This window comes from Watersipora subatra, chromosome 1, assembly GCF_963576615.1.
Source record: "Watersipora subatra chromosome 1, tzWatSuba1.1, whole genome shotgun sequence".
Classification (NCBI taxonomy): Eukaryota; Metazoa; Bryozoa; class Gymnolaemata; order Cheilostomatida; family Watersiporidae; genus Watersipora; species Watersipora subatra.
This window is the reverse complement of record NC_088708.1, coordinates 56,091,142-56,116,106: the sequence shown is the minus strand read 5'-3', so window position 1 is coordinate 56,116,106 and position 24,965 is coordinate 56,091,142. Positions and strand designations below refer to the sequence as shown.

General features: G+C 33.6%; 2 protein-coding genes across 4 annotated transcripts in view; one reads left to right on the top strand and one right to left on the bottom strand.

Moving 5' to 3' along the window:
* LOC137385631 (G protein-coupled receptor kinase 6-like) overlaps nt 1-4,201 on the top strand; it is a 33,778-nt gene extending 29,577 nt beyond the window's left edge. Inside the window, exons 15-16 of the mRNA XM_068072134.1 lie at nt 1,853-1,996; nt 3,472-4,201. Of these exons, the coding sequence (XP_067928235.1) occupies nt 1,853-1,996; nt 3,472-3,594 (267 nt within the window). The 3' untranslated portion in view covers nt 3,595-4,201. The remainder of the gene's footprint in view (nt 1-1,852; nt 1,997-3,471) is intronic.
* A 3,044-nt stretch (nt 4,202-7,245) lies between these two features.
* LOC137401593 (protein adenylyltransferase FICD-like) lies at nt 7,246-24,574 on the bottom strand. 3 transcript variants are annotated; one of them, XM_068088024.1, is made up of 8 exons: nt 24,467-24,574; nt 17,353-17,767; nt 16,507-16,580; nt 13,190-13,404; nt 11,698-11,896; nt 10,269-10,463; nt 8,604-8,844; nt 7,246-7,769 (listed from the first exon to the last, which is right to left on the bottom strand). In XM_068088024.1, the coding sequence occupies exons 1-8, from the start codon at nt 24,557-24,559 to the stop codon at nt 7,603-7,605; spliced, it is 1,599 nt and encodes a 532-aa protein (XP_067944125.1). In that variant the 5' UTR covers nt 24,560-24,574; the 3' UTR covers nt 7,246-7,602. The 3 variants fall into 3 exon arrangements, with proteins under 3 accessions (XP_067944125.1, XP_067944133.1, XP_067944142.1); XM_068088032.1 differs by lacking the exon at nt 24,467-24,574 and adding an exon at nt 22,143-22,197 and having other exon boundaries at nt 7,247-7,769; XM_068088041.1 differs by lacking the exon at nt 24,467-24,574 and adding an exon at nt 22,032-22,168 and having other exon boundaries at nt 7,247-7,769.
* Nucleotides 24,575-24,965: the final 391 nt, after the last annotated feature.

The following is a 24,965-nucleotide window of genomic DNA, read 5'->3' as shown; positions in this document are numbered from 1 at the left end:
ATTAGCTCTTACAAACATTCCACTACTGTAAAATCGCTTCTCCGATTTTCAACATACGAATTTTTCGCACGAAAATAAAAGTAAAACATACAAATGTAGGGCCCAGCGACCCGACTAGCTATGCTTTTGCGCATGTAGGTTTTCATTGCACCTTCTTTTTCTTGTATTGCTAATTGTAATTTTTCCTTTTTCCAAAATAACGGCCGTTATTTCAGCATTGCGTAGGGTGTGTCAGAAACCCTAATGGCTGGAATAATGGCATTCACATGGCTGTTTACAAAAGCTGTTTCTAAGTAACAGCGTAAACCAATCAAATTAATTCTTGCACAGGATGTTAGACCAGAAATTTCACTTCCGTTTGTAGCAGTTTTCAAATATCTTTATTTATTTCCTTTGTCATAATAAAAAAATTTATTAGAACTATATCGCGAAAAAATCGATACGACCCATTGGTTGGTAGGTCATACATGATTGTTATGCAAATGAAGAATTCTATGAGACCAACTATGATATTCCAGCTTATTTTGAGTCATGAAACGATGATGAACGTTTGCTCGATGAATATGATACTACTGTAAACATTTTTACTAGTTTTTAAAATTGAATGAGTTTTTATAGTTTTAGCCCGAATAATGGTGAGATACGGTTTTTTTCTGTTAGATGACATTTTCTGTGGGTTGCCTGACTTTTTTACAAGTGTTTTGCTAAATATCATTGTATTATGAGCACATTTAGATATAATTAATAAAAGTTTAAAAACTTCAGATCGTGAGACAAATTGCCCAGGGTTACTGACAGACATTGACAAAAATGGGCCAGGGTTCAAAGGGTTAATAATAGAGTGATAATTAATAAAAAAGTTTTTTATTTTACTTCACCTTAATTGGGCAAATGAAAGTGTAAGCTCAGCGACGCAGGCGATTTGGAGGCAGAATTGTTGGTGTTGGTAATCGGCAGACAATACTCGTAGACATACTCGGAAGGTTAAACGCGCTCAACTCTCCATATTTTTATTATTTGCTTTTACTTACACCAACCTTTTTACCTTTGCTCACCAAATCGTTATTCACTGAGAAAATTTGAAGGTCGCATACTAAAAATTGCTTTGGTGTTGAGTCAAAGATGCTGCAGTTTTGCAGTGTATTTGTCTATGAGGCAATCACCCGTCTTAAAAGTCTTACAGGATTCAAGTCTTAGAGGATTCAAGTTGACCTTTTGCTTGGTGATCTACTGTGAAATGTATAAATGTATTTATTGTTTGCTCTTTAAGAGGTTATTTTGATTTGTTGATAAACATGTTAGGAAACTGTGTAATAGTTTTTGAATCATATCGTCACAGACATTCGGCCTGCAAAACACGAATCTTCAGCCTTGTTTTTTCATGTAGACTACAGATGATTTTTTATGGAGAGCTTGGAAACTATTTGTGATGCTAAATGAATACATGTACAATGACAACTCTAGATTGTATGTTTGTAGAGTATGGCTATTTGGGATAAGTTCTCTTGATGTGAAAGTTATTTGCTCTTTTGATGGGTGGTTGATTGTAGCAATAGGTGTTTTTATCAGGTTTTAGAGTTAGGCTAGGGAATGGCCCACATCGCCTGTGTATTATGATATTATGGAATTACTCAGTGCTCTCTGACAAGCACTGGCCAGAGTAGTTAGATTGAGCACTGAATTAAATAAAAAAATATTGAATGTCTGTTAAGTCTTCCCTGATAAAGCTTGCACGTACTTCTAGAGTCTTTGATGTACTTCTTAGCTGAGAGCACTTACCGCTAGTACTTACTCTTAGCACAGTTGCTCACAAGTAGCACTTATTAAGTACATTATTACCATGTCCTTGTAGATGATTGAAATGGATGTGTTCAAGGATATGAACTGCATAGGTTTGAATGGAGAACCTTCGGATGACCTTAGGGAAGACAAATTACCTCCCCAGCCTACTCCTTCTGTCTGGTCCAACATATTTGGTTCATGCTGTGGTCCAAAGGTACGTGTAAATAGATAATGGACTGTGATTAAAGCTCAAAAGTTCTTTGTACTTTTGAAGTTGCCATATTTTTGTTTCGTGCTGCAAAAGGCAACTTGAATTAGAAAACAAAAAAATGCGAGAGACCCAGGGTTGGCCGATTAAAATGAAATGATTTAAATCATCCTAAAAATTCATGTTTGATAATTTTTTCCATGTCAAAAAATGGGACTTAAGGTCTACTGTGAACATGCACTGCACAACTTAGTCAAAATTAAAATAAAAACAACTTTTAATAAATTAAAGTGATGTAAAGTTGTTTTGTTATGTTGCTAATGTTTTCATGTGACACACTTCAACAAAATAATATTATGTTAGTGGTTATGAAAGAAAAGCTGATAATTGATGTTTTCACAAAAATCCGATTTAAATAAAAAAACCGAATTTAAAAAAACAAATCATTATTTATTCCAACCCTGGAGAGATCTAATCACTTCATTTAGTATTTGCAACTTTTGTAATCCTCACTTGCATAGCTATTGAAGCGAGTATCATAATAACCAGAGATGCTTATGCTTTCTTACACGGTATAAATTTTAAAAGGTTTTTCTTTACATCTTGCAAGTTTGTTTCGCTTTTGTGTTCTTTTGTATTTTCACTGATAGTATTTCTATGCTTCAATTGAAAATGCTTGCTATGACTTGCTCATGAAGATTTACACACACAATTCAAAGATAATGCAATGTATTATTTGTACACAAGTGTTACATCTCCCAGCTCGCTATTTTATTTACTTATTTATTATTTATTTACATTTCTTATTTCCAGTCATATGCATGTATATGACTTGAAAAAAGCAAATGTGGTGAGATCATATATGTACAAATTATTATTTTAACCATGAAAAAAGTAAATGTTCAGAATTTATGCTGCATAATCATCACATAATTTTACAACTGTTTGGTTTATTTATCTAAAATCATGACAAAATGAGGATTAATTTAATATGCATTTTTAGCTATTGACTAAATTCACAATGAGTAAAAATGTTGAAATTGAAGGGGCCCAGTTTATTTCGTACATAACGGTAGCTAATAGACATTAAGCATGGGTGAGAAAGACATAAAGTGAACAGTATGATAACTCCTATTTAACTATCATAGTTTCTCTAATGTCTCCATAATCCATTCTGCTATATCGATCTCGATGCTTGAACAAGTTAGCAGAGGGTTAGATATGGGCATATAGCATGGCAAGGATCACAGCCTTTTATTTAGTAATGATCAGATTCATAAATGTGTGGAATTCCAACAAATTAACAATCTTTTTGTATCCAATTTAATTACCAAACTGGTTTTTCGTTGAATAAAATCTCAGTGGCGATTCATTATTTATAAGAATGCTGAGAACAGCTGCCTGTTGAAGAAAGACAATTCTGTTCACTTAATTCTTTGTACTGTTATATGGCAGTTAAAAATGCAATTTTTACATTCCAGGAAAATGAAAACCTTGCAAGAGAAAGGCGAATACAGCGAGATACGGATTTGTCTACTCTTAGGCCATCACAACCTACTAACTCTGCCACTCGATTAGCCGACATCACACTAGATCAAAACTAAACACATTTACATTGTCTTTGCAATAGATTTATAATGCTGAATTTTCTTCTAGTCGACTTTCATTTGTACATGAGTATAGCAGTACATCGCTAGTCATACACTCTCCTACCGTGAAACATTTTTAAATGTATAGTCATGCAATGTGAATGCTGGCGTTCACTTTTTGTATAGATGATTGTAATGTATGAATTGGATAGTACTTGGCTCGTCTTTTACAAATTTTACATTTTATATACATTTTTATCACCTATGCCCATAATAATGCCGTTAAAAATACTTGCACGGTACTCGCTTCATGTAGTGGCTTTTATATTACACAGTGCAGTATTTATTCTAATTCATCGTTTGGCGCATAACGTTATGTTGACTAAATGTAAATGCCTTGTTTTCTGAAATGCTTCATCTTGCCTAGTTGTATGGGATTTTTTGCCTATACATTGAGCTCTAATCTTGACTACTTCATGAGATTAGCCACTTTGTACACATTTGACAAATACAAAATTGGACCAATCAAAAGCTAGTATTGTAGACTGTCACCAGTTTCTTGTTACAATTATTGGTCGTTCACAATGACTATGATATGATAAAATACAATAACCTTGACTCACATGTTAGTCCATTTATTTGAGAGCTCAGTGGTTCTGCTTGTCTACCATCTATACCAACAGTTCTATATATTGAAACTACAGCATCACTAAATGATCGAATTGTATGAAGAACAGATTAACTTTTCTGTGTTTGTTTTGGATGAAAAAAATGTACCTGTATATACAATATTCCAGTATGTGATCAACGTCATGCACCTTTTCCTATAACAGAGGTGAAATGTAAACAATTTTTATCCAAGTTCTGCACAAACAGGTGCTGAATCAAATATTTGAAACGTAATTTTTTACAGTAACAAGGACAGTAATTATTTGGATTGTTATATGAAAAACAAATCCAATTGAGATTTGTACTATTGAACAAATAAGTGGAATTCTTAATGGGCACCTGCTTTAAAGGGTAATCTATCATAAAATGGAAAAACTGGCCTAATTGCTTAGACGTACATGTAGTATTGTGAAACGTCCAAGGCCATTCAGATAAGTTCGGTATACAAGTACAACCAAAAGGCAGAGTGTAAAGATAAATAGTCTGCTCTGTCAATAATACGTTCAAGTGTTATGAGATGGTAGGGAAGGCAAGTCTAAATTTTCTTCAAATTCTTATAATGATAATTTGTGATTACATAATTTAATAAATATAGTAGTTTGTTTAAAAATTATGTATGTTCAACATATAATAGTGTTCCATTACTTATTATATATATGCATATATATAAATAGGTAAATAATTATTCATTATAATTATATAATTAATAAATCAATTATATAAAAGTATTAATATATACATTCGTAAATGGTTAGTCATTATAATTATATACTATACAGTTAATATATCAATTATATAAAATGATTAATATATGTAAGTAACTACTCATTATAGTTATATAATTAATATATGAATTATATAAATATAATAATAATATATATACGTAAATAATTGTTCATTATAACTATATTATATAATTAATATAATGTTATATTAATATGTGTTGCAAAGGCATCCCTTCAGATTCTGACAGTTTTGGAGGTGGTAGATACTGAGAACTGGGTCACCTCTTCTCTCTCTCATACTCCTCGACCCAAGCATGCATCGCTAAGATGCAAGTCATTGCCGATTTCCGACAGACAGCAAGCAATATAATTAATATATCAATTAAACAAAATTATTAATCATATACAATATACAAGTAAATATAATTATTAATCATATACAATATACAAGTAGATATTATAATTAATTAATCAGTTAATGAACAGAGGAAGCTGATGATGATTAACTTATCTTGTCAAGTAATTCGATTTCAAATATGTTTTTATTGTTTAACAATTAAATGTGAATTGTATACCTTAAACAGGTACTGGTAATTTAATTTGTTAAATAGTATTTGACAATAGCAAGTAATTTTGATTTTAGTCAAATAGATTTTTTAGCTAATTTGATTTCAAATAAAAATTGATTTGGGCTCAGCTTAGAATTTTCTATGTAGCATACTTTATGAGCAATTAGTGACAAGAAAAACAATCGGTGGAGAAATCTCCATTCCAAATTGATTTTCAGAAAGCATATTCAAAATGGGTATTGCTAATTAATAGCCGTAATTTGAAAGTTTTATGTGGATGGTAAGTCATAACATTAGGTTAGCCTACAGGTGCAACGAGTGAAGTTCGAAACGTTAATTGAAATGGCTTATCTTATGTGCCTTATGCTGAAACTTTTTGAACTAGTCTATGCTAGGCTTGTAAATCAACAGCAGTAGACTTGCTTTGAACTCTGCCATTACAGCGAGGTCAACAACCTGTAGATAGCATGGGCATAGATGTTTTTCATCCAATTCCAGCTTTTTTTTTTGTTTAGACTCGCATATCATGCTTACTTATAAACTCTAATCCTTACGAGTACACAAAATATTTTCTTCATGTATTTAAGCCCCGCTGCTTTATTTTAAAAGTTTTGCACATTTATGCCAAGCATTGAAGAAGAGACAGGCAGGGCACATACTAGCACACTAAAACTTAAGCTTGTATTTTTGCTGCTAACAAAGCTATACTCTTTCTAGATGCTAGCGAAGTGTTTATTTAAATGAAAATTTTTAAGAAGATTTTTATTTTAATATATATAAAATTAAAAACAGATGTTTTTATACTACTCGAATAGGGAACTATTGCTTCATCTTCTGTTCACAATTACCTACAAAAAGAGTTCAAGGTAAGTGATCTCCTAGATATTCCAACATTACCAGCTCAGTGCTTTTCCCAGTGCTACAAATATCCGTACCAATATGCCATTCCGTACAAACCTTTTACACATGTTATTATCTTCTCCTTACTTTGACTAAACCAAAACTCTTATACATGTATAATGCTGTGATTAGAATGCGGTTTCCACTTTGTAAAAATGTGATAAGTCTTTCAAAGTTTTGTCTAAACTGTATAGCAACTTTCTGACTGTCAGTATTTAGGTAATCTAACTCCAGTCTTAAGGCTAATTACAGCATGCCAAAAATATAGTAAGCTTGCTAAATAGCTAAAACAGCTATGGCTATTAAACACAGGCTCTAAACAGCTTTGTAATTCAATAGACTACATGTACATTTGCAATTCTCTATTTTAGGACTTTATTATTGCCGTTACATGTAATTTTTAAAGGAAAATTTTGTTGGCATGGCAATCCTGAGATCTCAACACCTACATGAATTTATACTAGCTACTGATAGCATTTATAATTGAATCTGTGCATCAGCATTTCGGATAGGTTATTTTATTAAAAGGACAAATGGGTAAAGTCATTTTTGAGATGAACATTTAATAATCATGTTTACGAAGCTGTCTTCTAACAGCTATAATTATTAAACTAACTCTGTTTGTGCAATATTTTTTGTGAACCTCGCAAACCTCTCAACAAATAGCCCTCAAACATAAGAGTATTCTTTGCCTCAGCACAATCCTATAAGATCCCTCTGTGATATACAGTAAGATGAAGTATAAAATAACATTACAACTTCTTATATTATATCTTAATAAATAGACTCAACAAACAAATCAACAAATATAAATTGAATTAGCATAAAAAATAGTGCATTAAATATATAACTGTCAGTTTGCGGCTCAACCTCAACAAAAAGTTCAAGTGAACAGTCTAAAAATATAATATAATTATGTATTATGGAAAGCACAAAATTGCAAGGATATGCGAGTATGGCAACAGAGCACATATAGAGTAGTTGCTGTAAGCAGAAAAGGTTGCTTTAAGCAGAAAAGGTTGCTCTAAGCAGAAAAGCAACCACTATGCCTTGTCATGAAGCTTTACAAGTTAGAGTAAGGAGTAATAAAACCTGGCAAAGCAAAATTATAGAACATTTATAAATATCACAGGATGAGAGATCTAGGGCTAACCATTCACCTATGAATCATCATCCTCACCAACAATTATTGTCCTACCATCATCAACATATGAATCTGAGGCCACATTGTGAATCGGAGACGGCTCCTCAGATAACGCTGACATGTACTCGTCTACTGTTGCCTCTGTACAGTCAGCTATGAACCTTATGAATGGCCTGATGTCTCCTATAAGTTTAACAAAAATAAAATAATTAGCAGGACTCTATTAATAATTGAAGGCGTTAAAATGTAGAATAAATTTGTGTTACTTTAGATAGATCTCCATCATTGTTGTAGCCTTAAATTCATAGTAAAATACAGAATAATAATGAAGCAATCCCAAAAATCAGGCTATGATGTGAGTAAACATATCATCAGATTTGAATGTAAAACCGTCTTAACAAGCAAACTTTCCAAAATATGACAGAATTTTAGCAAACATTTGACTTGACACTCGAATTGTCAACATTAGAATTCGCGGTTTCCTGACGTAATGCAATTCTGTCAGCAATTAGACAATAATAAACAATATATACGGTAGGTTAGAATAAACCTCACTTAGTCTAAAATAGACTTAGCTCTAAGCTCCACTAAATTTTTCTATCACCATCTTCAGATCTAAGCCTAACCTGTCCCTAACCTATGATAACGAAAACCTTTATTAATTATCCTTATTTAGTTTTTTATTTTTAAGCATAATGTAATTTTTTACATAATTATAAATAATTTGCATGTTTTATCGCTATGTGTAATTACCTGTTTACTTAATAATGAACTATTATAGGTTGTTGAGACTTAAAACAAAATAAACAGATTATAGTGTCTCCTCATGATAATATTTGATTTGCATGACTGTTTCAACATACCAATTAGCTCACAAAATAACTTAAACTTTTTATTCAGCATATCGACAGTATAGGTGTTTAAAGCTGACAACCTTTTATAGTCTGTGGTACCGATAAAACCTAGCCCGAGTTACTGATTGAACTCTCTCTACGGCGCACGCGAATGAATCCTTACCTTGATTAGCTGTCTCTAGATGCTTATAATATTCATGTTTTTGCTGAACACGAATCATGACAGGGGGATAGCCTGCGTGCATGAGAATTAAGTTCATTAAAAGACGGGAAGTGCGCCCGTTGCCATCATAGAACGGATGTATAGTAACGAGTCTATAATGAGCTATAGCTGCAAACTTTATTGGATGCAAATCGACGGTCTCATCAGAGTTTAGCCAGTCTATGAACTCTTCCATAAGAACCTAAAAATATCGAATGAATTGATGCAAGCAGCTACCTAAATAATAGACTATGGCTAAATACAAGGAAAACAAATGTAAAGACTATAACTACATGTATATACAGAGTTGCATGCTCCTGCAAAAAACCTAGGCTGTAAAATTGCATAGGAAAAAGTCATTCTAGGGACACAGGCAATATGAATAGATTCAACAAATACAAGGTTTTAAAATTAGATAAATGAACATACAGAAACTGCAACATAATGAATGCACAAGATAAACATATTTTTCATGTGTAATATGGAGTTGTCTCCTTTATAGAAGTACAACAGTATAGACGATGATGATACATAGGAGCATTGCTATTTGGTAGAGGTTACTTAGCGCGCAATAACTCAATAGGGAATTATGTTTTTATCTACCCAAAACTTAATAAAACCTTTTAGTAACTTAATGAACCCTTAGTAAAACAAAATTCTAATTAAAACATTTTTTAATAATAGAAGCATCTGTAGTTTGAGTAGTGCAAAGTATATTCACTACTGTGAGTGCAGTATTTATATGACTTGGAACGATTGTCTATTGAATGCGTGATGTTGCCATCAAAAAGAATCATATCTCTCGTGTTTATTATGACATTTAGTGTACAGATGATATTTCCCAGGGATAACAAGCATCTAGTCCTATAATATAGCTTCCGTTGACATATCTTTTTCAAAGATAAAAAGTGCTAAAGGATCAGCAACTTATGGATAAATGAACCGATCACAGTTGTAATGATATGCTATCTGATGACTTTCTACCTTTTTTGTATGAGTATATTAAAAGCACAGATTACTGAGAAGGTAGTAATAACTCCAAAAAAGCATATTTTGTTGGTTTCTGTTGTATTTTTACGTGTGTAAAATTGGTAGGTGTAATAACAATCAAGATGTAGTTTAGCTGTGTACTTGTATACATTATTTCTGTAAGGAACTCGGCTTACGAAATGTGACTACAGAAAAAACTGAACAAATGAATTGTCCGCTCCTAACAAAACTGAGGTGATAATATGGTAAAGCTTATCAAGAAGTTTATCCTGTAACGTATCATCAAGCATCAAGCTCACCTGTAAGCTTACAAATAGCCTGCTAAGTAGTGCATTATGTAACTGATGTACAGTAATGCTGAAACATGTCAGTTTCAGTCAACAATCAGTGAATGTCAATCAGTCTCTAAGTTGTTAGTTTAACTCAATCTAACACCTCAGCAGATAGCTCACAGCCAATGGCTATCGCTTTCACATTGAGATGACACAAAACAAAAAGTGAATTGTCGTGTTAAAACTGCAAATGCTACTGCAAAAACGAAGTTCTCCATAATGTAATGATGAGCATATTGTTTCCCTTCAAGTTATAAAAAATCACTTAAAATTAAAAGTAGACAAACAGTCTAGGAACACTAACCTGGACCTCCCCAGGCCTTGGAGGAGTGAAATCACCTACAAAGACTTGCGTGTTCCTAAGTTGGCCAGCCTCTATCGGGTCTACAAAGCCTAGAACTCGCCGGTGGATCTCGAGTATATCTTGAAGAGTGATTCTGCCAAGACGGTTGAGGAGAGTAGAGTTTATATAGCTGAGTGCAGCGTCCATACCAATTACCTATAGGCAATCATACCACAATTTATATAACTGAGTGCAGCGTCCATAGCAATTAGCTACGGACAATGATACCGCAGTTTAGTAAGCTCACGGAGCTAAAACGCCTTCAACAAAGACAACAACTTTTGACTGATACTTTCATGCTATCACAATCACATGAGCCACTCCTATATGGTTGGTCATACCCCACTGAGAATCTTAGCACTAGGTAAATGCCAACCGACATGCCAGCCATTTTATGATTTGATGTGATAAACTACTTACACTCAACACATTAGACTGTTTTTAAAGACAAACCAATCAGAAGGAAATGCAAGTCTAAAGGTCCGGCCACACGTAACGAATTATTCGTTCAATCTGACCGAATTCACGAATTTCACAAAATTCACAGATTAATTCGGCTGAATATCACAGAATTGTCTGAGCTGTACATGCACACCGAATTCGTCAACGAAACGCTTTTAATTGGCTTACCAATTTTCTTTAGCGAGCACGATTCTAGCAGCTTTGACAATTGGTATAGTCCAAGACACGTACGACGACACACAATAAAGGTATCAGCGCGATATGACCTGATACATACGATGAAACTGGCTATATGCGCTAGAAATAGCGACTGTTTTAGAGACGGAGCTTTTGCTGCATAAAAAGAAATTACAGTATTATTATTGAAAAAAAAAACAATTTATAGCTTCTAAAACATCTAAAAGAAAATACTGGATACACGATGAGAAGTTCGTGCCATGGTGAACCAACGAGAGAGAACCAACAATAGCGCATCTAGGCAGTTGCATCGTATGTATCAGGTCGTATCGCGCTGATACTTTTATTGTGTGTCGTCGTACGTGTCTTGGACTATACCAATTGTCAAAGCTGCTAGAATCGTGCTCGCTAAAGAAAATTGGTTAGCCAATTAAAAGCGTTTCGTTGACGAATTCGGTGTGCATGCACAGCTCAGACAATTCTGTGATATTCGGCCGGATAAATCTGTGAATTCTGTGAAATTCGTGAATTCGGTCAGATTGAACGAATAATTCGTTACGTGTGGCCAGACCTTATCACCTCGTAATTTGTTCAAAAGACAAAAGATTTGTGTGCTTTGATGAAACGGGTCTAGTAAACAGGAATGATAGAACTAGAACATGATTGCCAAGAGATGAAAACAAGATCATCCATAAATGTTACAGAGCTTGACACATACAGATCATAAATGATGTTTATAGACCCATTATACCTCGTTGTGTTCGCTAATACTCTTCCCTCCAATTGTCACTCTTGTTTCTATGATAGCCCGAGTCTCGTACAAATTGAGTGTGTTACCCTCGATTGCCACCGTGTGGTAAATATGTTTGTAATAGATCTCAGTCTTGAGACGCCGTAGAGCTGGATGACTCTCAGGTATGTGTAGTAACAAGTCTCTCTTATTCGCTATTCTACAGAATGACAACATACTTGCTACAGACATCGGTAAGCCTACAGAGATATAGACCAATGCATTGAGATCAGGAATATTTTTATGATGGAAAAAATACCATCAAAATTTTTTAACCTCTTTAATCATTATCGCTGTCTTTTGTCAACACAAGTGACTATATCATAGTAACAACACAAGTGTAAAACAAACAATAAAAGTGGTGATAATAACAAGGTAACAATGCTTCGAGCAATGGCAACAGTTTTTAATAAAATAGATGTTATTAGTGTGAAAATAATTATTTTCACACTAATAACAACCATGCGCACACAAATGATAAACTTATCAATGAACCAAAATGACTAGTTATAGCATAGTAACACACTAGTACCAACCAAAATGACTAGTTATATCATAGTAACACACTAGTACCAACCAAAATGACTAGTTATATCATAGTAACACACTAGTACCAACCAAAATGACTAATTATATCATAGTAACACACTAGTACCAACCAAAATGACTAATTATATCATAGTAACACACTAGTACCAACCAAAATGACTAACTATATCATAGTAACACACTAGAACCAACCAAAATGACTAATTATATCATAGTAACACACTAGTACCAACCAAAATGACTAGTTATATCATAGTAACACACTAGTACCAACCAAATGACTAGTTATATCATAGTAACACACTAGCACCAACCAAAATGACTAACTATATCATAGTAACACACTAGTACCAACCAAATGACTAGTTATATCATAGTAAAATAATAGTACCAACTGAAACTATTATCAAATGAATGACACTAATTTTACAAAAGAACCATGAATGTTGATTTTATGCATTAATCAACATGCTTGCTAGAGCCTGGAAGAGTCATTTTGTTCTGTATAACATCACAGCCTTTGCTGTCCTATGATGACTGTAGACCATAAACATATATTTTATTAACTCTGATATTTTTCTAATAGGAATAAACAGAGTCATCCATTCAACAAGAATACTGGAGACTAACTCATTGTCAAGTAAACTAAAGACCAATAGGATGGATTTCTCATAGTGAAAGTTTTATGATGGAGACGAACAGCTGAACAGTGATTTAATAAAATTTACTGGCTTGTATATGTACCGCTTTCCAAATAATAATCTGTCATATCTGTACAAACCATAGTAAACTTATGATTATTAAACTAATACCTTCTATGCTCTTACAAATCAAACATGAGAACTGTATGAAGAACGTATGTCTAGCTTCATTGTCACATCAAATGAAGAGAGACTGAGCTTACCTGTTATATATCGCTGAATCGAGATCCTCCACCATACCGGCAGTTCTCTGTAGATTTATGAGCGCCTTTGTGTGGGTAGGGGAGACAACACTAGCCTTTTTAAACATGTGGTTGGCCAAAACAATGTCCGCCGAAAGGAGAAATTCACCATAAGCATTGAGAATGTCGGCATCTAGTGGATTAAGAGCGACAGCATGCTGCAGCAGCTTCTGTGCCTGTCGGTAACAACAACACCAACTTTTGGTTTTTTAACTAAATAGTAAGCAATTTTCTAAAGACAACGAGAATACAGCACATCTTTATTGATAATCTGATATATGCGCATTTATGAGAAAGTGCTACTTAAGCAGAACAAATCCAAGATGGCTACCATTTTGAATCTGTTTAACTTCAAGAATACAAAAGAGTGGATTCTTTCAAAGAGCTGTGAAGAGAAAGATAAATATTCTCTGAAGCTATTTACATGTACATCCTCTTTGTAATGTACATTACAGTTGCAAATAGTTAAAACATTCTTATATCTCCTTGGCATTTTACTATGCTGACAAACCACTAAACAGTGGAACATACTGTAACACTTTCTACTACTACTCAATAGATACAGAAAGGTAAAAAGAAAGTTCTTAGATTCAGAGGAAAGCAGGGCTTATTACAGTCAGATTCCCTGGCTGACAGCATCGTCCACCAAAATAGAGAAAGCTGACCTATACCAGGAAAAAACCAACTCGCAGTCAGTCATATCAAGTTATAGCACAAACATCAGTTTGTTTATACAATAATAGTTTATTGGCCCATTCTCAATGAGAGGTCAGCATAAAATGACACAGCCAGAGACAGGATTGTCAACTTCAGGAAGTAGACAGCGACTAAATCTACTACACTTGCTGGCTTTTTTCTCAGTGACCAACAAAGATATGTTACAGAATTATTGCTCGACATACAGTAAGTATCCCATTTATGATGAATGCGAGTTGACTGTGAGCTGACTGCCCAGGCACACTGGCATACTTTTGCAAAGTTTGTCACTTATTTGTATATCTAGTCTCTTCTAAGAAACCTGTGGTGATAAAACCTGTATCCTTCTTCAACCAACTAATAAATTATCAACTAAGTGACTAACAATAATGTTGTGTACAAAAGAAATGTTGCTGTACCCACCTGTATATCTAACTCTTCAAAGAGCTGAGAACCATAGATCTTAACAAAACATACCGGTATATATTTCTAGTACATACGCTTCGAGAATATCAATTACAAACAAATTATTAAAAAGAAACTAACATTTATGAACCTTAAAAATCGTAACCGAGGTTGTACTATATTTAATGCATGTGTGAAATATGCAAGTAAAGTATATATAGTACAGTGGACCTCCGCCATACGACATTAATTCGTTCCGGTGTTGGCACCGTAAGGCGAAAATGTCTTATAGAGGGGTATAGAAACTCGTAGTAATTATCTAATGCAAACACCCCCTAATGAAAAACATCAAAATTTTGTTTACATACTGCACATATTAACAATCAATAACAAAATAGTACATTAACCTTAGTAACTTATAGTAACTTTAGTGTATTTAGTGGTTATGATACGCAATAAAACGTAGCATTACTATGTACAGTGCGTACCATATAGAGTTCTTACCTTCAAGACGGACGTATACCATAAACTTTGAATATAACTTAAATGAATTTAGTTTACTAAACACATACTTCAAGCTAAGTTTTAATATGTATTTTACTAAACTTTAATTTGGACATTGTCTTAATCCTTATTACTTGTTTCCAGTTTCATTTTCACTATAGCTTATAATGAATAATTATGAATTATTCGAGAGCGAATAATTCTGAATTGAGAAAGAGCGAGCATCGTATCTTTTTCAGGCATTGCGGTAGGGAGTTCGGTGAATAGCACATCGGCATCTTCATTATTCAGACAAATTCAGTACACCAACCGCCAAATTTGAATTCCGTGAGACATTTTTGTTGATGTTGCATGACAAAAAAATGCCATATGGAGGGGACAAAAAAAACATTGTGTTCCACATCGTAAGGCAAAAAAACATTAGAGCAAAGACGTCGTATCCCAGGGTGCACTGTATACAGAAATACAATACCATATTACAAAACCAAGACTATAAAACTATAAAACAAACATAAAATTGATAAGGAGATGGTGAGAAGCTTGTATATAATAGCATTGAGCAGAAAAAAGCTATACATGTATATATGCGTGTATGTAATATCACTTTCACTAAACACAATTCCCAAGTCAGGCATTTTTAAACCATAACTGTCACGCACAACTTTTATCATATTTTCTAGGTGAATCAGCCACGCTGATTCCGATTTTGTACTCAAAATAAAGATTGGTCCACTAACCTTCAAAGTCATTTACGCTTTTTTAAAGCGTTTCAATATCCGTTTCGAAAACAACACAATCGGCATTACAAGCTCTGCCCATAAATATGTGACGAAACCTAGCTTTTTCAGGAACGGAAGTTAGGAATGTTTAGTCCGATTTAGAAGAATAGAGATGGGTGTCTTAAAACCCATTATTATCCAAATCCAGCCTGTAAAATAATCTCAGTCTTTTATGATCGGTATATAAACTATTTAAAATTGCTCGTAGCTTGTTACATGATGTTTAAATAGGCTGAATGCCGAGAAAAATGAGCTCAAAAAGCGTGGTTTTATCACAAGCTAGCGTTGTTATCGCGTTGTAAATAGCTTATCTACCTTTCAGAAAAAACTGAGATTATTTTTAAGGCTGAATTTAGATAATAATGGATTTTAAAACACCCATCTCTATTATTCTAAATCGGTCTAAACATCCCTACGTAACTTCTGTTCCTAAAAAGCTAGGTTACGTCATGTATTTATGGGCGGAGCTTGTTGTGCCGATCGTGCTGTTTTCGAGACCGATATTAAAACGCCGTAAAAAAGCCTTCATTACTCTGAAAGTTAGTGGACTAATCTTTATTTTGGGTACAAAATCGGAATCAGCGTGTCTGATTTACCTAGTAAATACCATAAAAGTTGTACGTGACAGTTATGGTTTAATGTGCTCTGTTTTGACTCATCAACAGCTAGTAAGAACTGATCCGGTCGTAATTCAGATAGTGTCTGTATGTTATTACTAATCAGGGGTGTCCTGATAAAGAGTTATGAATAAACTGTTAGTGAAAAGGTTGCGGCCTCTTACAGTAAATACTGCATGAAAAACTTCATTATAATTACCACTATACCTATTAACATCGGTGTGGCTTGATACAGACTATTGAAGATTCTAGGTAAATAGCTGAGAGATGAACTTACCTTCTCCTTCTTGCCATGCTCGACCATCTCAACAGCGGCTCTATAGGACGCATGCGCTTCTGCTCGAATATTGTCTGAAAAAAGTTTAGACGACTCCTATGAACTACTCTTGCTCATCCGAGCAATGATAAAGCTCATCCCATAATAACTAAACAAAAGCATTTGAATAATGAAGTAAGGCAAGAACGATAGCTAGGAATTTGGTTCCTAATCAACTTCTCTGATAGTTTGATATTGGGAAAAGTTTAATATATTGTGAAAACTTGAAGAGCTAAAAAATGTAGGTGTAATAAATGAATACAACACAGAGCAGACGGTTGGGTTCACTACAAAATTGTCACTACATTACAATAACTGCTTAGGCTGTCAGAAGAGTGACTGCTACAATATGCATGAATTTACTGAAATTGGCATCGATCACAAAGAGGTGATCGGTCAGACACCAGAGTAAGATTATCGACAATTAGCAAGAGACAGAACGGCGATCACGATGGGAGTAAAATAAATCCCATAAGTTGATATAGACAGTAAAAATTATTTATTTTATGAAAAAGTTTTTCCAAGAAAAAACTGCCAGATGTGAGATTTTGAGCTAGTTTCAAATAGTCAGTTTTGTTTAGTGAGCTGATTGTGCTCTTGTCGCGTCTCAATGACCCTACGGGACAATGGAGTACTGAATATAATAACACAATATGACTCACTTGTCTAGCAGATATAATGCTATAAAATTACTTTACTCATATATTGTCAACTTCAAAGCTTGTTAAAAATCTACCATAGAAAGGTTGACATGAATTCTTTTAAAATTTGTGTCAAAATTCGTGTAAGAGTGCAGCTGCATCTTACCTTTTGCTTTAAGTCTATGCTTTATATTTTGAATAGTTCGAGCGTCAAGAGCTGCGTGAGACGTGACAGCGCCATCTACAGGTCTTGCAGAGTCACGCGCAGTGCTCCCGCCGTTGCCAGGCATTGATGTGAACCATGATACATCCGAAGGAAATCTCACTAAATTTTGTTGTCTGGATGGTTTAGCAAACAAATGGTTTCCTAGTTGCGCTAACTCGTCTTTGTGACTCAACTTTGATGACAGCAATAAGTTAGTTATAATTAAATGCACAAGGAGACTGATGAGAACACAGAATATAACCGAACAACACAATGCCATTTTAGACAGCGTCAAGTGAATTGTAAACGAATCACTTCTGTGTACTTTGGCTGGCGAATCCTCTATTTTCGGAATCATTTTTAGCATTTTCATAACCTGTAAATGATAACAAAATAGTGTAGCAAAATGAATCGTAGATAAGAAACAGCTTCAAATTTCAAAGCCAAGCGTATCTCATTGAAGCATTTTTAGAATTGAAAACAATTTAGCAACAAATATTTTTACGTCATCAATGGCGATTATAAGTAGAATGTGCAGATATCATATCTTGTTGTATATTTCATTGCAAATATGACAATGTTATTTAGTGAGTCCACAGATAAAAAACAGTCAAAGGTGAACTCAAAAAGCTTTGGTGAGAAAAAAGATTTTTTTTTTTTAAATCTACGACTGGAGGCTAAGTATAAGCTATTCTACAAACTATTTATAGAGTTAGACTTGATCCTGAGCACTTTATGTTGAGCAGCTTTATTCACAACAATTAAGTAATTATATGCTGGATCATTTCCTACAGCAGTGTATGCATACACAATATATATACAATATATATATACAATATATATATATGGTATATATATACTAGATGAATGCCCGACGTTGCCCGGGTAATAAAAATCTTTGCAGAGAAAACATATTTTTATTTAACATATAGCAACAGTTACCATTCTAGCTTTCAAAGTTCATATCAAGAGAAAAGTGTTTTGCGCCATTTAAATATATTAGGAAACAAAATAAAACCGCTGTACAAGGTTTTTAAACTTTGTCAAACAACTGTAACTTTCAAACTTCATATCATGAAGAAAATGTTTTGTGCAGGTCAAAATTTAAAAACCAAATAAACAACCATAAAAGTGTTTGAATGTGAAATACTTAGAAAGTAATAGCTAGATTAAGTCGGTTTTGCTACGATTACAATAAAAGATGATTCTGTAATGATACAATTATTACAAACTGAGAAAACAAAATAAAAATTCTGAATATGTTAAATTAATAATAGCAATTTTTGCATAGAAGTGTGTGTATAAAAAAGTGCGTGTGTGTGTATAAAAAAGGTTACTGTTATAGCAGAAGCTATCCATCAAAACTTTGAATACGATGATACTAGTACCTCTTGATACTAATATTAATGTAAGAATGAGATATCGTACTGTCTTTGTCTGACCGAATGCAGTGAGAATGTAGAAGCTATTCCTACTCGAGATAATCCAATTGTCCACGAGAAAAGTATTAGCCTTTACCGATTTAGTAATCGAACCTTACGAAAAACTGGAGATAGAAGTGTAACGGCACAGCTGAAATTGAAATGGCACATTAAAGAATTACATATTAAAAAAATAGGTAATTGTAGCAAAAAAGAAAGTTTTTAAACAATTTCAAAATATAATAGATACAAAAGGTAATATTAGTTAGTAATCAAAAGGGCACATTTAGCATGTGCATACGGTATATGATAAGACCAATAAAAAGCTAAGGGCTGTATAGCTCAGTGGTTAAATGCGTGATTTGAAACTTGTGATTGTAATCTCTGTGAGTTCAAATCCAGCATAGTGTGAGCTTTTCACTCCAAGATTTTAATAGCTCTAATTGGACATACAGAAAGACCAACAAACTTTGAGATTTATATATATACTAGCTGTGCTACCCAGTATTGCATGGGTATTAAATATCCCCTTAAAGATAATGAGAGTTGACTAATAAGAGCTACCACTTCTCATGACATTACGCCATCATTTTGCGTCCTGATGAAGAACGGTAGTGTATTTGCTCCCATGTAGTGACATATATCGCCTAATGAATACCTAAGCTCATGTGGCTGAATTGATAAGGCATCGGACTGGTGAACTGGAGGGTTCGACATGAAATCTGCTGCTATATGAATTCTTCATTCAAAGATACTAATTAATAGCTATAGCTGGACAGATGACAAACTAGTGAGAAACATAGATGTACTGGTAGATATATCTATATATATGTATATACGTAAACACAAACCACATATACAAGTGTATATCAGCATTGAGAACATTAATACCTTATGACTAACATAGTGCTTCTAACATACAAATACGACATGAAACTTAATTTCTTATATATGGAAGAAACTGGGCAATCATCAGCTAACTTGCTGGTTAGCCGCTTACTTCTGATTCTGAGCAAAAAAAGCTTTTCTTGGTTTATGATATGCCAGGTTTTGTTGAACTACTGTTGCCATAGTATATATTGTTAGTTTTTAGAGAGAAATCAAAGATAAATCGAAGATATTATGACAAAGGATTTTATTTTGCTTCTAAATAGCGCGAATGCCAGAAACAGAAGAGACTAAAAACAAAAGGGGTGTTTTTTAACAACTAGACAACAACACATAGACATAAATAATATCTGTAACACACAAAGTGACATATACCAATTTCTATTAGCTACGGTTTTATGAAAGAATAGAATGGAGTATAGTTACGGGCTAAACAAATACAAATAAGTGGGCACACAGCTCACAAATCTATGGTTGTATATATATCAACAGGTTTGTCAAAGAAGCTGGAAGATTTCACTGTTTGTTTTCAAGATGCTGCTAAAATTCTGATAAAAATTCAATAACTTTCAATCAATTACGTTCTCTGCTGTCTTCCACAAGAATAAGCCCTACATATTGTATTACTACGCCCGGCAGCGGGTTAACGGAATAAAACTGTTTTCACCCAGTAATTATGCGTCCTAGCAATACTTAGGTCTACAAAACCTAATGCTGCGATGTATTCACGAAGAAGATGTCAAAATTCACCGTAATTAAGTTAGTTTACCGCTTGTAAATATCCGATTTAATATATATGAAAATAGGCAAATAGCCAAAATATGAAAGCGATATGGCGCCTTACAGTGTCTCGAGTTTGCAACTCGAGTTGATAAACCGAATTATATTTACAAACTCGAGTTTGTAAATATAACTCGAGTTGTATAACTCGAGTTCATCAAAAACCCAGGCCGAGTTCTTTCAACAGCAACTCGAGTTCAACAACTCAGCTTGAGAACATTGAACGCGAGACACTATGGTTTCTTGTCAGGTTCTAGAAAGAGAACTTTTTTCATTTGAAAAAGAAGTGGCCTGACCCCACATAAATTGTTTTTAGTTTGCAATTTACATTCTACAACTGTTTTTGTCTCTTTATATTTATATAAATATGAGCAAATATTGCCAATATATATAATTTAAATATATACTTGTATTTAAATTATTATTATTAATCAATTATTAAATTTATATAGGCCTAATATGCGCAAATGCAGTTCTGTAAGTGAGACACCCCAATTACTCACGTTGCTTTTTTTACAAACTCGGGTTAGTTTTGCGTAACACAACTCAACTCGAGTTCATCAAAAACCCAGCCCAAGTTCTTTGAACAGCAACTCGAGTTGAACAACTCAAGTTGAAAACATGGAACGCAAGACACTGTAGAAACGGCGCCATAGAAAGAGATAATAAATGTATCTGGAAAAATGTCTAATACATTAGAACAAAACTTATCGGTGTAACAGTTTAACCGGTTGATCATTTCTTAAGTGATCAACAAGTTGATCATTTTTAAAAAGTGATCAACTAGTCTATCAAAAAATATTCGAGTGACAGCAACACTAGCACAAAGCAAGACGATGTTATATTCGGTTTATAGTCCGAACCTCGACTGGTTTGAAACTCGACGAGTTTGAATATCGACAACGGTTGGTCCAATCTCGACAGCAGTTTTACTATTTTACCATCTACTATTTTCATAATAAATGAGCGATTTATATGTAAAAGATTTATTTGTGCAAAAATATCTTGTGATCCATTTGATGCAGCACTCTCCAGCTTTTGTAGGCCTAACAATATTTTGCCCAACCTAAATATAGAACGAATGCTAAAACAAGTAACAATCATAAATATGGTTGACTGTTAAGCTAGCAAAATGTTTTATTTGAAATCTAAACTTCAGTGAGTAGCTTTGATTGTTATTTCTTGACGTGAGGATATAACTGCAAAAAGACATTTATTATTTGTTGAAGATTAAATTATTGTAAAACTGCATCAGCTTTTGTCGATGTTCGGACCAACCTTTGTCTAGATTCGGACCAACCTCTGTCGAGATTGGGACTTGTCTAGGTTCGGACTTGTCGATGTTGGGACTGTTTTCCTTATATTCTGATGAGATAGGTATGCTCAAATTCATATATCACCCAACAAATTGAGTAAATATTAAAAAAACATTTCTTCAACACAAATTGACACTATTCAATAGCTAGAACAGGGTGAAACAGTTAAACATTTCGTGTTAATATGATTAGATATTATATATTATCATAACATTTTTGATAACATAAAACTTACCTTTTGTGCGTGTTAGTTATAAAGATCACACGTCTACATAGATCTTTTTTTTAACCAAATTAGTTATAAAGAACATTTATCAACAAAAGAGGTAGCGTTAATGGGACTTACTATGAAATAAATGAGAACTTATTTAAGTTCTACTGGGAAAATCATGGTTACTGATGCAACTGTGCCTGGTTCTGAATGTCGTGTATGTAACCTAAGTTCAACGACTTTACGTTACACTTGCCGAGGCGATCCAAACCGCACAGACTAATACATCTACGAACTTTTTCTAACTAGAGCCAGACTTCCGACGAAACACGTTCGAGTTACGTAACAGTCCATAGTGAAATCAGATCGTTGACGTCATAACTATGTATGGGTTCCGCGTTCTCAAAGTAACAAAATTCCGATCTAAAAATTCCAGTTTACCTTCAGTGGTAAACTGGCAATTTGCTTCCAGTAGTTAACACAGTGAAATCTGTGTGTTTGGCACTTTACTATGAAAGTACATGTAATTAGGTTTCAACAGTGTTTTACCAGTGCCAATTAACAGCTTAATTCAGTGTTATTGTAACAACGTTTGACTATATATTTCATATTTATAACATAAACTGAATATTTTAAAGTTATGCTACCTTTAGTACCAGTAAATATTTTCGTCATCATTTGTGCTTTACCAAGCTCATATAGTTCATGATAGGCTTTTTCAGCGCCCTCACGCTTCTCCATCCAGTTTAATCTATAAATCACTTATTTTTGGTGCCTCTGTCATCACTATTCTCTTTTGATCTTTTAAATTCTGGCATTCATTTCTTTTACTTTATGTCTTTAATATACATTCCGAAAGCAAAATTTTTGTCAATTATATTTAAAAGAAGACCAGTGTCTTTCATATGTTTGCTAGGCTCAACTTAGTTCTAAGAACTTTCTACACGAAGGAAACTTTGCTGAAGCATTAGAGATATTTACTAATGCACACACGCAGTATTCATGTGCTTTACTGGACATAATACTCATAATACTCATATAATACTCATATTAGAGAAAAAGGTTGGTAGCATTGTAAAAGAAGTGATCAACTGGTAGTTCTGTTTGCTTAAATGAAACGTTCCATTCTCATCAAGTCGAGCGCTTTGAAGTTGTGCACACACTAAAGCAAACAATCGACTAAATTGACTACAGCCCTATCTTTATATGACACAAATATAAATGGTAAAACTTATTGCTTCTTACAAGGGCAGAAATTCGCTTTGGCTAATGCATTCCCAGTTTCAAGCATTTGCATTATTTTATGTTTGACAAAGTTGTGTCTAGATAATTTTATTTTAAACCACTACTTGCATATCTTATTAACACTTGTTAAAATACAAGTCTGATTAAAATCTCAAACACTTGCTAATAATTTGCATATTTCATATTACTATTTGCACTGTTGTACCATCTATTTGTAATTTTGTTTTGAAAGGCAGTCAAACTGCATATACATGTATGGTATATACATGTATGGTATATACATGTATGGTAGGTCCTGTTTCACAATGTATGGTATATACATGTATGGTATATACATGTATGGTATATACATGTATGGTATATACATGTATGGTATATACATGTATGGTATATACATGTATGGTATATACATGTATGGTATATACATGTATGGTATATACATGTATGGTATATACATGTATGGTATATACATGTATGGTATATACATGTATGGTATATACATGTATGGTATATACATGTATGGTATATACATGTATGGTATATACATGTATGGTATATACATGTATGGTATATACATGTATGGTATATACATGTATGGTATATACATGTATGGTATATACATGTATGGTAGGTCCGGTTTCACACATTGATTGTATGTAAGTTTAAACAAAAAATAGAACCAAATCATTGTTTGCATTTTTTATATAAGCAGCTACAAAGAAATGTTAAGGAACAAATAAAACGGAAAAGTGTCTCATTTATGCTACCACTAGTGGGAGTTGGACACCGATAAAACAATGTTGAGGCACAATTGTGTGAATTTATATAAGCTAAAAAAGACCTCCATTAGTTTGACTGGTTGACACTGCTAAAAGTGCATGCAGTCTGTTCATAGCCTTCAGCTGTGTCAGACATAATCATGAATTTCATAAATCTATTTTTAAACGGCACTAATTTAGCAGCCCCTTATGATCAATTGTTATCAGCTAGGAGAATCTCTCATAGTTATGATCAATTTTTTAACCATTTTTTCAACAGAACACGCGGACTTGCATGCAATTCCATACTATGAAATAGTTCAAATGGTTCTGAATGAGCGCAAATGTTTAGAGATGGTCAATGATCATGCAAATCTGGAAATCAACCATGACAATAGTTTGTGAGCAAAATTAATCAAGAGTTTTTTACGTATATAGTAATAAAAGACCAATTACCAAACATGCGACAGATTTCATTTCATATGTGTATCTATATATATAAATCCCAGCGTTGGTCTTTTTGTTAAACCCTGTGTCCAGGTATAGCATTTAAATCTAGCAATGAAAGATCTGCAAACACTGGATTTGATATCAGGATCTAGAGGCGATGAACAATGAAGCTACATCGAATACAATGGATAGATTGGGCAACTAGTCATTACATTGGTTAAAATAACTCAAGCTTAAAACTTTGGATTTATAACTAGCACAGTTGACTGTAGGCCACTGTAGATTGTTAAGCTGGCCCAAAACACAGTCATTGTTTTAGTAAATTATAATAAAGATCTAGCTTTCTAGATAAGTTACACAAAATTATTAGGTAATTATTCTATTACCTGAGCAAAGCTGGGTGGTTTCGGCTAGTATACGTATGAACGTATTCTCACATGTTTTAGTGAGTAACTAAAAGGCACGATATTGAACATCCCAGATTGATTACATTGATGACATCACT

Coding starts and splice junctions, on each gene's coding strand:
- LOC137401593 (XM_068088024.1), bottom strand. CDS start 24,559: ATGCTATACCTGGACACAGGGTTTAACAAAAAGACCAACGCTGGGATT. Junction 11,897..13,189: donor GATTCAGCGATATATAACAG/GTAAGCTCAGTC, acceptor GTCATTCTGTAG/AATAGCGAATAAGAGAGACT. Junction 7,770..8,603: donor TCTAGAGACAGCTAATCAAG/GTAAGGATTCAT, acceptor TTAAACTTATAG/GAGACATCAGGCCATTCATA.